The sequence below is a fragment of the Rousettus aegyptiacus genome, unplaced genomic scaffold (genome assembly GCF_014176215.1).
Source record: "Rousettus aegyptiacus isolate mRouAeg1 unplaced genomic scaffold, mRouAeg1.p scaffold_m13_p_10, whole genome shotgun sequence".
Lineage (NCBI taxonomy): Eukaryota > Metazoa > Chordata > Mammalia > Chiroptera > Pteropodidae > Rousettus > Rousettus aegyptiacus.
This window is the reverse complement of record NW_023416285.1, coordinates 72,039,684-72,054,495: the sequence shown is the minus strand read 5'-3', so window position 1 is coordinate 72,054,495 and position 14,812 is coordinate 72,039,684. Positions and strand designations below refer to the sequence as shown.

The 14,812-nt window shown below is 36.9% G+C and overlaps 1 protein-coding gene across 19 annotated transcripts in view; it reads left to right on the top strand.

Annotated features, from left to right (window-relative positions):
* LIMCH1 (LIM and calponin homology domains 1) overlaps positions 1 to 14,812 on the top strand; it is a 332,907-nt gene that overhangs the window by 302,059 nt on the left and 16,036 nt on the right. For 11 of the 19 annotated variants that reach the window (XM_036227982.1, XM_016160717.2, XM_036227977.1 and 8 more), the window contains 5 exons: positions 1,462 to 1,567; positions 6,602 to 6,642; positions 10,488 to 10,568; positions 13,117 to 13,209; positions 14,069 to 14,173. In XM_036227982.1, coding sequence (XP_036083875.1) covers positions 1,462 to 1,567; positions 6,602 to 6,642; positions 10,488 to 10,568; positions 13,117 to 13,209; positions 14,069 to 14,173 — 426 coding nt within the window. Of the gene's footprint in view, positions 1 to 1,461; positions 1,568 to 5,812; positions 5,888 to 6,601; positions 6,643 to 10,484; positions 10,569 to 13,116; positions 13,210 to 14,068; positions 14,174 to 14,812 lie in introns of all 19 variants that reach the window. The other 8 variants (XM_016160715.2, XM_016160711.2, XM_036227980.1 and 5 more) reach the window with 4 other exon arrangements.

Genomic DNA, 14,812 nt, shown 5'->3' with positions numbered 1-14,812 from the left:
TTACCTTTATAAAACAAAGTGCTCACATACACAGACTGACCTTTTTACATAGCGGTCATTTTGAGCATTTCTGCTATTAACTGTTTCATTTACAGCTGGGCATTATCAGAAATATGTTTTTATTAGACTCTGCTATGGAGGAAATTAGATTAAGATTTGAGGGTTGTCAACTTTAATAAGTCTAAGCTTTACCTTTTTTGCATGTTTAACACTGAAGTTCAGTTGGACATCTGGTTGACCTCTGTAATGCAGAATGACGTGATTAACTATTTTCTTCAGGATTCCATTAGGGTTGAATATATTACTCATACAGAAAAATAAAGTCCTACCAAGAAGAAATTCTAGACATTAAATCAGCCTGAGGAACAAATCATAGATCAGTTTATAATGAAACAAGTGCTCTATAGCCCCACTTGCCTTATTGGTTATCAAATTAATCTGTTGAGAACACAGCCAACAGCCAGAGTGAATCAGAGGAAGTCCTGTAGGCAGCTGGAAGGACAATAACTGATATAGCTGTGCTCCTCATTTAGATCTTTGCTCAAAGTCTACTAACTTTTATTTTAGATATTAGTTTGGTAATCTGGTCTTTCAGCAGTTGACTAGAAGCAACAAATCGGAAAGAGGGTAATTCTAGCAAAGGCCATTCAGATTGGGGAGAAACAAAATTAAGTAGCAGTAGTAAAAAAAATCTATTTTTACAAAGCTAATATAAGAATTTTTAAATTTAGAAGTATTTACCATATAGACAAATTTTTAATTTTAGAAGTATTTACCATATAGACAAATGATCTCACATGCCTCAAAAATCCTCTAAGGGCATCATTGCTATTGTATTGTTTGATAATGGCTATTTGTAATGATGCTTCTTTTGTTAACAGCCAAAGCATATTGTCGTTAGTGTACCTTGCATAAATTTGTTAGGGCATTGTGTTGCATCTCAAAAATAATTAAGAGGTAATATTACTTTAGTATTTAGCACTAACATAGTAAGATTTTTATTTTATCTTAGGTAGAACATCTCACATCCTGAGATTACAAATTCAGTATTATGTAGAACCAGGAAGAGAAAATGGGACTGAGCAATAAGAAAATGAGACAGAATGATATGTAATCTCAAAGATGGAATATTATTTTCTGGGTTCGGAGAAAAATGATCTTTAAATTTGCATGCTCTCATTTGACTTCTCTGAAAAGTTGGCCTCATTAATTTAGAAAAGCACAAAGGGGGCCAAGAGAAGCAGCCAGAATGTCTGTTTAAGAGTTAAATGTTTAGGCTTTTTGACATATAATAGCTATGGATTCTTTAATTTTATTTTGCCTATGCATTTATTAATGGATAATACTTATGTTTGTTTATGTTTATATAAATTTATATTCACATAGAAGTTTATATGAGTTCGACATGAGTAGCTTATAACTTATATAAACTCATGTTTCTGTCTGTTGCTCATGACCCAGGTGGTAAAGCCAAAATCTCCAGAGCCAGAAGCAACCCTGATGTTTCCATTTCTGGACAAAATGCCTGAAACCAACCAGTTACATTTGCCAAATCTCAATTCTCAAGGTAAAGAGAAGGAAACGTTTTATTTTTGTTCTACATGTTCTACTGGGCCCATCTATAGTAAAATATTCCCTATTTAAAGGAAGATTACTGCATTTATGTTGATGTTCCTTTATCCATGGTATTTGCCAGAATCCATGATGACTGAATTAATAATTTCAGAATTGAAATCTGGGGCCACATTCTCTATTTGGTCTATCCAGAGCCCTTTCCTCAGCCAGGCACTATAGGCACAATAGAGCCTACACAAGTGTTTGATACCTTAAAATAATTTTATTGGCTCCAAAATGTAGAAAAAATTTGCAAAATAAAAAATCAATAACTTCAATAAAATATGTATAACTTTAATATTATGTCCACTTCATTAATTGTTAATTACCTAGCTTTATACAATATCCATTTAATTTGACAATGATTTTGGAAGAAAGTCACATTTTCTTACTCCATAATAATTTCCGTGTATATATAATGATTACTGAGAAATTCAAGATCATAGATTAAATGTGTTACCCTTAACCAAAAACTTTAACCTTTCAAAAATTCTTTATAGCTATACTTCATACATATATATGCTGAGGATATATTTTAATATGTTTCATATGTTTGGTACATTTTAACATGTTCGATGTAATGTGGTGAGAGATGGCCTCTGAAAATATGGGAATTTAGGCCTCTGAAGATCTTTAAAATGGCACTGACCACTGCAAACTCCCAGGTACCTTTCAGGCCACGTATAGGTTGTGAATTTGCCCCTTGACTCTTTAAGAGCCCAACTCAAATCCCTTTATCCTAGTGATAAACCCAGCCACTGGCAACCACCAAGAAAGAAACTAGGGCATGTGAACAGTGGGAGAGTTCAGGGTCTATAGGGACTACCGATTCTTCAAAACACACACAGACCAAACAAACAAGTGTTGATGAGGATGTGGAGAAAAGGGGGCCTTTGTGCACTGTTGGTGAAATTGTAAATTGGTACAGCCACTGTTTAAAACAGTATGGAGATGCCTCAAAAAATTAAAAATAGAACTACCTTATGAACCAGCAATTCTACTTCTGGGTATTTATCCAAAGAAATCCAAAATATGTTCATTGCAGTGCTACCTACAATAGCAATGATATGGAAGCAACCCAAGTGTCCATCAATAGATAACTAGATAAAGAAGAGCCATACACTCTAAACAAGTATTACTGTTATTTTTATGTCTTATCAGCCATGTCTTCAGTGCACAATGTAAACACATACTTGAAGTCAGTGGTTTTCAGAACATGGTCCGTGGATCTGCAGCTTTAGCATGCCTTTGGGAACTTTTGGGAGCCATACCTCACATTGTAATATTCCATTGCTAAAATAGAATACTACTTGGCCATAAAGAAGAATTAAATCTTATCATTTACTACAACATGGATGAACCTAGAGAGTATAATGCTAAGTGAGATAAGTCAGACAGAGAAAGACAAATACCATATAATTTTACTTTATATGGAATCTAAAAAGGAAAAGAACAAACAGAACAGAAACAGATTCATAGATAGAAGACACACTGATAATTGCCAGATGGGAGGGAGGTTAGAGGACTAAGTGAAAAAGGTAGAGGGATTAAGAAATACAGATTGGCAGTTACAAAATAGTCAAGGAAATGTAAAGTACAGCATAGGGAATATAGTCAATAATACTGTAATAACTGTATGGTGCAAGCTAGGTACTAGACTTATCAGAGGGATCAGTTTGTAAGTTATATAAATGTCTAACCACTGTTCTGTACACCTGAAACTAGTATATCGAATGTCAACTGTAATTGAGAAAAAAAATTAAAGTAAAAAAAATCACATAGAACTGGTATGGTTGTTCTCTTTCTAGGTGTGAAAACAGCTTAAGTTCAGGAGGGAAGAACCATAAGGTTTCTTGTTTTTTTGTTTCTAATGTACTTTCCCTGGTACATTTTATGGATATATCAGTCCACAGACAAAGAGAGTATGGTACAGGGTCATTGTGACTGGGAACTTATGTTTACTTTTCTTTTCAAGGATGTGCAGCTATTTGGGCTAGAACCTGAGATGGCTTTTGGTTAACGGAGATATTGGGCTCTTTCTTCATAACGGAGTACCTGGCAGGGAATTAATTAGTGCATGCATGGATGATCACTAGTTTCTTAATGTGGAAACAAGTTCAATATTATCTTCAAAACATTTGTTTTACATTTGTCAGCCTACTGTCCTGAAGGGAATTAACAAAAATAAAGTCTCATAACTGGGTCAGCATTGGCCATATTTAGAAGATTTTACTTCTGTCCTATTTCTAGCACTTTGTAATTGTGCAGATAAGTAATGTAGAGAGGAAATAGGTATTTTAAACCATATTAATTAGTTTTGTTATCTTACATTTTTTATATCTCATTACCTGTTATAAGACATTGCAATTATAAAATGTGCAGTTGAATGAGGGACTTTACTTATCTTTACCTAAGTTGAATGATTAAAAAATAAAATTTAGTAGCAGTAGAGCATTTCAAAAACTATTCTTCAGGATAGAATTAGATTTGGTGTACACCTGTTCTATATTCTTGTCTGGTTCATGGAAGCTGTAATTATAGGTGCAAGCTCTGGAGACCAAACACCTGGGTTTGATTCATTCTCATTTTATTTAGTTCTTAACCTGTGCAACCTTATCCACCAAGTTCTCCCTAATCACTAATTGTCACCTGTAAACCGGAAATAACAATAGTACCAACTTCCTAGGGGTATTGGAAGAATTGAGGTAAACCAAAAAAGTGTTTAGTTTAATACTTGACTTAGAATAATCACTAATATTATAATCTAATACTTGCAGAATAGTAGCAGTAGGCATAGGAGTACAGAGCAAGGTTCCAGGCAGAAGTAAACTATTCTTAATTGCTTTCTTTAAGGGTATTTATATGGTGGAGATAGGGCTTTAAGCAGTAATTTTCAAACATGAATATATGCCAAGGTTGCCTACAAGATGGGTTAAAACTCAAATCACTGGGCCCCACTCCTGCAATGTCTCACAGGGGGGAAGGGGGGACACAGTATTTGCATTACTAAAAAGCTCCCAAAGGGATGCTAATGCTGCAGATCCAGGGATCACACTCTGAAAACCACTGACTTCAAGTATGTTTAAATCATGCACTGAAGACATGGCCAATAGATATAAAAATAACAATAATACCTGTTTGGAGTGTGTAAATTCCTATCTTTCAAAAGGCAAAAGGCCTCTAAAAAATGTAACTGTATGAGATATCATTTGTCTTTAATTGAGGGAGACAAGGAAAGTATAGGGCTTTGCCAGATAGAAAGTCAGTGCATGTTTAAGTGACTAGTCTGTAGTTTCACTCAAGTCCAAAGAAGCTATAGGCTAGGATACAAAATCCTGGAACCATACCTAGTACCTCCTCCCATTGAGACAGTGCTATCTCCTCCATTTCCATAAAGCCACCTGCTTACAGACTGATCCTGCAGGCCATTGCAGATCTGCTGGTAGGCCCTACTGATGTTCCAGACTCATCTTAAAGGTACATACATGCATAGAGAGTCTTTACTCTGAAAACATTCATAAAACACATTTAAAGATGACATTCTTCCTTTCCCCAGCTGTCTCCCAGCAGTAGAAAGATATCTCAAATTGGCGTTTCGGGAAAATATGTGCACATTTTAAAAACTGATGTCTTTATTTGCATTGAGAATGATGACAGATGAGCACAGCACTAGTTTAAGGATGCAGATGAGCTGCTGTGTCTGCTTGATACCATCACATTACAGAAGACATATATATACACATCTTTTGTTACACACATATATAACTCCTGCCACAGACTTCCATACATAACCTTTATAAAGTGTATCAAATAATAATCGAACTCATCTTTGCTGTCTTTCACACTTTTCTAGTGTTCTTTAAAATCAATGTGAACTGTACATTTTGCTCTTTCATAGTGTATCATATTATTTTGAGATTCAACATTTTAAGAATATCACCATTAAGTATGAGGCTATAAAATTTCACCTAACACGAAATAAGACAGACAATGGCATAAACTGTCTCATTTCTACTGACTTTTGTCCATGTCTTTGGGTTTCGTATTTGGTTTGTTGAAATATTTTATACTTTAGATTCTGTCACTGCTAATTCTTGTATAGCCAAACCTGGACTCGAGACTTGGGAGCATAATTCCGTTCAACTCTTACCCTTGTTTTCATGATTTTCTGTTTGTTCTGTTCTACTGTCTGATCTAGAGTCGCCTGGCACTGCCAGTGTTCCGCTTAGAGTTCAAAACTCTTGGCGACGTTCCCAGTTTTTCTCCCAGTCAGGTAAAATGCATACTGGGTAGCTGTATTTCTTTTGTGCAAAAAATCTATGTTGCGAGCAACCAATAATATCTGGTATTTTTCTTCATTTCTGATTTCAGAAAAAAAAATGCTTGTTTCTGGCACACAGTTAGCAAAGAACTAGTTCTTTCATACCAGTGCCAATTATACTAAAATTGGGAGGAAATTCACAGAATTTTACTTTGATTTTGAAAATCTTAAGAAATATTAATATTCACTTCTTTTTTTTATTGTCCCCTTCTCTTTTTTTAAACAAAGATTAGAAACAATTACCAGGAACTGGTAATGGTTCTCTTGTTAACTGTGTCACTCTTTTTACTTCCTGAATGACATCTGGCCTCTCTATGTATGATACTTTTCCAAGTCAGACAATGAAGGAACTGTCAATCAAGTCAGAATGCAAGGTGCATTAAAAACAAGCATTAATTGGAATATATTTTGCTTCCTATTATCTAGTACCTGGGCTAATTAATGTGAACAATCATACCATACTGGTTATAACCTTTTTGGTGATGGGTACAAACTGCTTCAAGGGTGTGCTTTATTATGATTTTCTAATGCTTCTGGCTTACAAAAAAAAAAAAATTGGTTTGAAGCTGACATAGGAAACACACTCCACTGAGGGGATCAAAAAGAAGAATATAGTAAGAAACTGCTCACATTGTGATCTTTTCTTTTTTCTTTCTTTCTGTACAGTCGATTCTCCAAGCAGTGAAAAGTCACCTGTAACTACACCTGTAAGTAACTCATTTTAATGAAAAACATTATACATCTAGTGTGATTTTAATTTATAAGGTATTTGATTCACTTAAGGAAGATTCAGTCAAAATGGGCTTTAACAATTGATTGTAAAAGAATAATTGAAAGTCATGTATAATGCTATCAGGTGAATTATGAAGAAAGACATGGGTTTCATTATGCAGAGTTGTGATCATGCCTGGAAACAAAATGGTAAGTCAGGAAAGTAAAATCTAAAAGAAACAATTAAAATGAGTGTGACAACAGGAATTAGTACTAAAATATGTAACTTCTGTAGGCATTCAAAATCATTTTTTTAAATGAAAACAATATTTCAACATAGTATATTTTGGCAACATGGCCCAACCTGCAATCTCTCTGAGATATCCAAACTGTCTCTGTTGCACCACTTATCACAATCAATCATCTTGAAGTTTTTAAATTTTTATTTGAATGAATTTTAAAAAATCATTTGCTAATTAAAATGGCAAGACATAACACTGGAAATTCCTTGCTGCTGAGTTTTATCTGAACAATCTCTACAGACCTGACTCCTTTCTAAATTGGATGTTTCCAGGGCTGTGCCCTTTGTTTGCCCTCTAAAATTCCCACTGGTTTTGTAGACTTCCTGCCTGGCACAATCCACTGTACCATTTTCCCTGAGCCCTCTGGGTGCAGTCACATAATCACCAGTACACCTTTGATTCCAGATTTACTTACTGTATACTCTGAAGGCTCTCTGAACTTTGTCTTTCTTGACTGTACAATAAGATAATAAAACCTTCTTTTCAGGGTGTTGTGGGCCTTAATTGAAATAATTATTTGGAAGCCTCTAGCACAGTGCAGCACCTGATGCATGAACGAATCCTCCCCAGTGGCTAATCCAAGAGGCCCACCATGGTCAATACCAATTCTTATCTATAAGTAAATTGTCTCACTTTGAGAATTCCTAAGTGCCAGTGCAGCATGGAGAAGGGAGATCCACCATGCCACATAATCCTCAGCCAATTCTGGGAATCTTGAATACACTCACAGTGGATGGGAACCCCTAGAAGGACCCCAAAGCTGGCATTCATGGCACAGATCTGAAGACTACAGCCGAACCCATTGATTTCCATTTTAAACGACACGGAACAACAATGCCACGTTGTTATTGTACCTTTGGGCAAGGGTAGAGAGGAAGGGCGCCCTAAAGAGATACATTCTTGTATCTGATTTATGGAAAATAGAACAAGAAAGAAACATATTACTGACTTGTATAAGTGAATTCTCTGAAAATACCCACCCAATTTTGTTATTTTTTTGGTGATAAATAGCTCTTCATAGAATAGAAAAGTAAAAGAAATTTGAAAATAAGAGCAGCTTGAGGAGGAACCAATCCTTTGAATATGCTGACTTCAATTGACTCAGGTCATTTTTGGTCAGACTTGGAGTGACCTTAAGCTACAGGGTCAGGGTCTATGAAAGGAAGTGAAGAAGGTGATGTATTAACCCAGCATGGAGTCCATTCATTTATTCAGCAAACATTTATTGAAGGCCTGAAAATGCAAGGTCTTAGGATACTTAGATGGATAAAGGGCCCAGCCTATCCTTGAGGAACCCCTAAGCCAAAAGAAGATATAGATCTGTAAACAGATAAACAAAATAGGCTAAATGCTCTCCATTCTGACATTCTCTAGCACCATTTATATCTCTTTTATGATACTCTTTTATGATAGTTATCTCACTGTCCTCTGGTGATCATTTACATATTGGTCGCCTCCCAACACACTCCTCCATCCTCCCACACATGCATACATACATACACATACACATACACACACACTCAGTACATTGTAAACTCAACGAGGCTGGGACTCTGAGCCATCTGGTATCCCCAGTTGGCCTCTGTTATTAAGTGCTCAGCAAATAATTGCCAAGGAGCACAATCACCATTCTTTCTCTCCCTCTTGTTTGTCACACAGGTATCTTCTTTATCTTCCTCAGAAAATGCTCATTTTTTTCTCTCTTGCTATTAAACAAATATTCTATGTTTTCTTCTGAGCTCTATTCTCCTAGCCTACTCCTATCCTATCTGCTTACTCCTTATTTGACTTATTCTTATAAATACTCCCTAGTGAAATCTGAAAATTAATTAATTTCTCATTGTTGTTCTTATTTTCCTACTAGTGGACTTTACTCATTGAGCTTGCTATGGCTTTATTCACATAACCACACCCTTGTTCCTCAAAAGACAAAGAAGGCCCATCCTCCCGAGAGAGACTCTGAATATTTCAACTGCTTGCAAGTCTTTGGAAAATGCTGTGTGGAGCCAGCATCCAACGTCATTAATCCAATAGATTTTCCCATCTGGGATTCACATTTGTATGTTTTCTGGTCGTCCAAGAAAATTTGGAAAACTTTAGATTACATGCAATTAAATAGTTTTTCCCATGAATAACTTGTCAGAGTCTTATTATGCTGACGTGCAATGTAAATCCCAGGAGTGGCGTATAGAAAGTGCATTTCCTCATTTATTTGTTCCTCTTTCTTTGGCTTTTTGTGGGCATTGTGGCCATTCCAACCATTTGCAGGAACCACAGCAAGAGTACAAATTGAGACCTACATTTCATATGTCAAAATATATTAAAGATATAAATATTTATAAAGTTATAAATCCAGCAACAGCCATGGCCTCTCCTGCATTTTCAGCCTGGAGTTGCTTTTCTGGGCCAACCCAGGGGTCACACACCTTAGTGGTAGCACAGATCTGTGGCAAGCAGGGCAAAGAAGGGCTGACCCAGGTATCTTGGGCAGTAACTGGTCCCATCTTAACCTGGAACAGGACTGACCCTGACCATCTTTCTGCATAGCCAGGGTAGGTTAATTCTGCCTGCTCCTCAGCCCACCCCAGGCTCTGCCCCTTCTCCCTAACTCTCCCACCCTTGCATTGCTTTTTTACTCAAGATTCCCAGTCAGTTCTAAGTGTCTCCCAAAACCACCCCGTCAGAAGGAAGGGAGGAAGCACAGTTAATAGGGAACCTACTTTGCCTCAGGTGATGAGGGAGCTCAACTTTAAATATAGCAGACCCAACCTTTTGCTAGTTTCCCAGGGACCAGCCAAGATTTTTCTCCCTACCACCCTCTGTCCCCCGCCCCCCACCCAGACCCTTTCAATCTCACATTCTGTGGCCTGGGTGCCCATTTTAGTTCATACATCTTATTCCTATTCTCTTACTTGGTTCCCAAACTCACAAAAACCTTTCTTAAAGGAAGAAAAAAAAAGTCTTTGGGTTTGACTGTTATGCAGGTGCCAGAGCAGGTACTCTTCCCTGCTCCTTTCCTGGATCTCAGGTGATGCTAGTGGTCATTAGTGAGTTAAATAGCCCACTTTAGAGAACGCTGGTGTAGAAAAGCAATAACAGTACAAAAGATTATCTAGTTCTATAGTGCAACAAATGTCACTTATTACAAAATGCAGTTCTGCTGAAATAAGCATTTTCATTTGCTCAGATCCAGGATCAATATGCAGAATGAGTATCTTACGCTCCAGAGCGTGAATACATTTAAGAAATCACTTCTAAAAGAAATGAAGCAAAAGCCTTCCCATGCCAGGGGCTAATTACTTCATGTTTTCATTAGCTCCAAAAAGGTTCAGAGAGTCATATCAGCCTCTTGGAAATAAACCAAAGAGGGACTAAGATTAAAGGGCATTATCTGCCAACAAAGAGAACCTTTAGAAACGTGGAGGCTTCTGTTTCTGCGTGTCCATTAGAGTGCTAGGTTGTAGGCAGACGTGTCCCTTGCCCTGGTCTGGCATTGAAGACACGGCTCAATTCTGATTATGCTTTTATTTTCTAAGCAGTTTAAGTTCTGGGCGTGGGACCCGGAAGAGGAGCGCAGGCGACAGGAAAAATGGCAGCAGGAGCAGGAGCGTTTGCTCCAGGTAGGGCTGGGTTTGCTACTTTTTTTTTCTTTTAGATGATTCTCTCCTAATTTCTGTTGTATTAAATAGACTTATCACAGGAAACACATGGAATTGGATTCTTCCCAGAAGTCAGTGAGTCTAAATCAGTTCATTTTGTGTCCATGCAACATAATGCACTGTGTCTAATTCCTCCTACCAAAAGTTATACTGATGAAGACGAGGAAAAAAGCATTTCACTTAAAAAAATAAAACTCTCCAAGTGTTGATTAAAAGCCAACCCATTCTTTACCTCCTTAGTTACCAATCCAAGTAGTAGTGGGACTGAATTATTGAACAAGGCCTGGGTTTTGTTCCTTGACTAGAAATGTTTGCTCCATCTTTGAGTGATAGCTGCTACTTTTCAATTCCAGAAAAATTCTGGAAGTAAATTTATCACATTCCTTCTTGTTTCATGCCAGTTTTGTGGAATAACAGGGCTTTGGAAAGTAACATAATAACCTTAGAAACTGATCTATGCTGAGCACTTGGAATGTTCCAATTCAGTTCTCATAAAACTCTTCAAAATATGTCTGATTAGCCCCAGGTTGTCTTTGGAGAAACTAATGCTTAAAGAAGTTAAATTAATTGTCTAAGGTCACACAGCTAACAAGGGTTGAGCCTGATTTCAAATCCAAGTCTGAATGACTTTAAAACTCATGTCTTTTCCACTATACCCTCAAGAGTACTGGTTTTACCCAAAAGTTCATAAATGAAAAGAATTTTAAATCTCATTAATTTGATGGCTTTATGCTGCTGCATAGAAAGTAATGCTTAATGCAAATGTTTCTAAATCTTTTTGTTCTAATCCTTTTGGATTAATTCCCAGGGGTATGGAGCAGGGGTCGGTTTAGATAACTAACCTTTAGGCCTTAGGCTTTAGGCCTGCCAGTTAAATTTAACACTTTTTAAAATTGGCAGAGGTAAACCTACAAAGTCCCAGAGCTGCCATGATTTTTAGATCCATTGGGAGACTGTAGACCAGCCCTGGCTATCTGCTATTCTCTTGGAAATCATATGCCCATTTTGCAGCTAAATAGTGAACAGCCAAGAGTTAGGAATTTCACTAAGTAAAGATGACAGGCAAGTGTGCCTTCCCATGATGGCACTCTGTCTGTTATACTCTGAAATGTGGCATGGTTGCAGGTTTAGGCATATGTATTGTTCCTGTCCCACTAAATTGTTATACAGTGTGGTGGAATTGTGGGCTTTGGGGCAAGGTGTTAGTGGGAAAGAAAGGGTTAGAAGTAGGAGGTAGTGAAGACACACATCTTTCACTCCCTGCATTACCATTATCAGTTCATGCTGTCAGTGAGGGGAACACGTTCTAGGATGTGCACTCCTAGAACTGATAAACCTAAAATGCTTGGCTTATTTTTAAGCTTTTGTGAAGTTTTGAGATCTGTTTTCTTTATTCTGAAAAACCCCTGAAGTCCCTCTCTAAAACTTGGCAATATTAGGTTTTGATAACAAAATTTTCACCTGGAATTAAAAGCCTGCCAAGGGTTGACCAGGTCATTAATAGGAACACCAGGCTCCAGACAATCCCAATAAAGCACTTTTGCTCCTAAAATAATGACATAACAGGTAATATCTAGAGGAAATTTCAGTGTCTTCCACAAGAAGATAGAAGCACAGACTTGTTTTAGCCTGAGAGAGATGATTGACAATCAGCCTAAAATATTTGACTGTGTGTGATACACTTCAGTGATTCCTTTGTTTCTGTCACATCCGGGAAGCCAGTCCCAAGGCATCCAGGGATGTCATTTCTCATTTTAGGCATTAATTTTAATCTTCATTTATCCATTTCTTCTAGTCAGCTGTCAGGGACTCCAGTCACATTTTTAAAGCCATTCTACTCAGAGTATTTTAATTTTTTCCCCCATAAGTGGTGACCAGTGCTGTACTGTTTCTGAAAATAGTAATGGCAGTTCTGATATTGAAGTCTTCTAATAGTTTGTTTAAAAGCTACTCTTAATTCAGAAGTTACTTAAAGCTAGGAAGATTCCATTTTGGTAGAATAGCTATTAGCAAAGAGTAATTCAGCTACTTTGGACCTTTCTGCAGGATTTTTTGTTTTGTTTTAATTTTACCTTTTATTAAACTCTCCCAGCAGCAATGTATTTCGATTAGTGGAATGGCAGAGCTCGTCTCTGAAGGACCCAATAAAAGCAAACTATTGGTTTAGGCTATCTCCTAGGACAAAGCCCTTAAAGTTAAGGAATATTTTAGAGTCTTTCAATCTTTTCATCTTTTTTCTTTCTATAAGCAGATGTCTTCTCATATATCTGAAGGATAATTCTATAAAACACTGACAGCAGAAAATACTACCCCATTGGATTTTTAGGGTCATAACGCATTTGAATACCACAAAATAGTATTCCCCTTGTGTTGCATGAATGGATTAGATTCAGAATGTTACAAGAAGGTAGTCTTGCAAAATATTGTACATGGTGGTTTAGAGGGAGGGGAAGTCCCAATAATGCAAGCAATCATTCGTTCAGAACCATCTATGCCAATTCCATAACAGGAGAGATACCAGAAAGAGCAGAACAAGCTGAAAGAAGAGTGGGAAAAGGCCCAAAAGGAAGTGGAAGAGGAAGAACGCAGATACTATGAAGAGGTAGGAATTTTCAGAAAAGGAATTTGACCTTGCAGTCCTAATTCCTCAAAGTCCGTCAATACTTTCTGTGTCTGTGGTATGTGTTTGCATGTGGTTCTGTCTGATTCTCTTTATTCACAGCACGGCCCATCATCCTCTTTAAATGAGTCATATCTATAGGCTCTAAAAGATTCCAATTACCCCAGATTTAGTTTGTATTGAGTTATTGTCAAGAGAGACAATGTAATTGTATCTGTTCTCTAGTCAGAGAGTCAGATTCTTGATTTGTCTTAGAGAGATGACATGAAAGTATCACTTTATTTATTTGTGTGTCTGTTTGAATCAAGCATATTTGGTAGTAGTGAATTATTTTATGAGGATGATTTTGATATTGAGGCCAAATGAATTCTTACCATTATGTTCACTATAGAAGGGAGGAGAATTTGGTTTTGTTTTTTTCTTTTTTTCTTTTTTTTAGATAAACAAATCAGACCACAGTAGAGAATTTGAAGGGAGCTATATTTTATGTATATTATCTCAAATTTGTTTATGATCAATATTGTTGGGAATCTTATCTTCAACAGTTTTTGTGTATAATCTGACTCCTACTAGCATTTCTAATTAGGCCTCTTGAATGACACTAACTAATTAATTTGCAAAGACTTTGTTTTTCTATTAAATGCTAAGTTTTAAGTTATTGCCCATAGAGAGTGTTTTCTGATTTACATGTTTTCAGAAAATAAGACCTTCTTTCAATGCCCTGCTTGTTTGCTGGGGTCCCCCCCCACCCCCCCCACAGAGATCCTTAATGAAATTTTTCTCTTGACAGATATGATTTTTTACTCTTTTCTCTTTTGTTAATTCTTGTCCTTCCTCTTAGGAGCGCAAAATAATTGAAGACACTGTGGTTCCATTTACTATTTCTTCAAGTTCTGCAGACCAGCTGTCTACATCCTTCTGTATGACTGAAGGCAGTGGAACAGTGGTGAGACCATAGATTAAAAGGAAATTGTGATGTAAACAAACCTAACTGGAAGTATAAACCACAAAGCCAAGTTTTCTACCAGTTTAAATCAAGACTAGCTATTCTCTAGAATCATGTCAGCTAGTACAAGGCCATTGTACCCCATGGAATTGTCACTGCCATTATCAAACCCTAGAATCATTTCCTGAGGAGCAATAAAGTCATTCCTGAGGCCAGATCTGCCCCTACAGCCTAGCAACCAAAGTGTGCTGGCTGGCAAGGTCCTGATTAGTAAGCTATGTGCTGGAATGTCCTTAGTACCCATCATTCTTTCATTCTACAGACATGTATTCCTCTTTGCCATAACACACATCCCTTCGTGCTCTCCACAAGCCTCCATGAAAGTTGCTTCTCTCCTGCTCTTAAAATTCCACATGAAATTACATGTGTCTTCAAAATCTGGAGAGAACCCAAAAAAAACTGATCTACCTCAATATCCCCTGAATAAGGTCATGAAGGTAGTGGACAAAACTTTATAATCCGCATTAAAAAAAAGAAAAAGTAATAACTGGTAGGTACTACAAAGCTGTCCTGAAATGAGCAGTACTATTACTGTTTAGTTTTTTAAAGTGAGTTTTCTAACTAATTCTCTTTCATTAT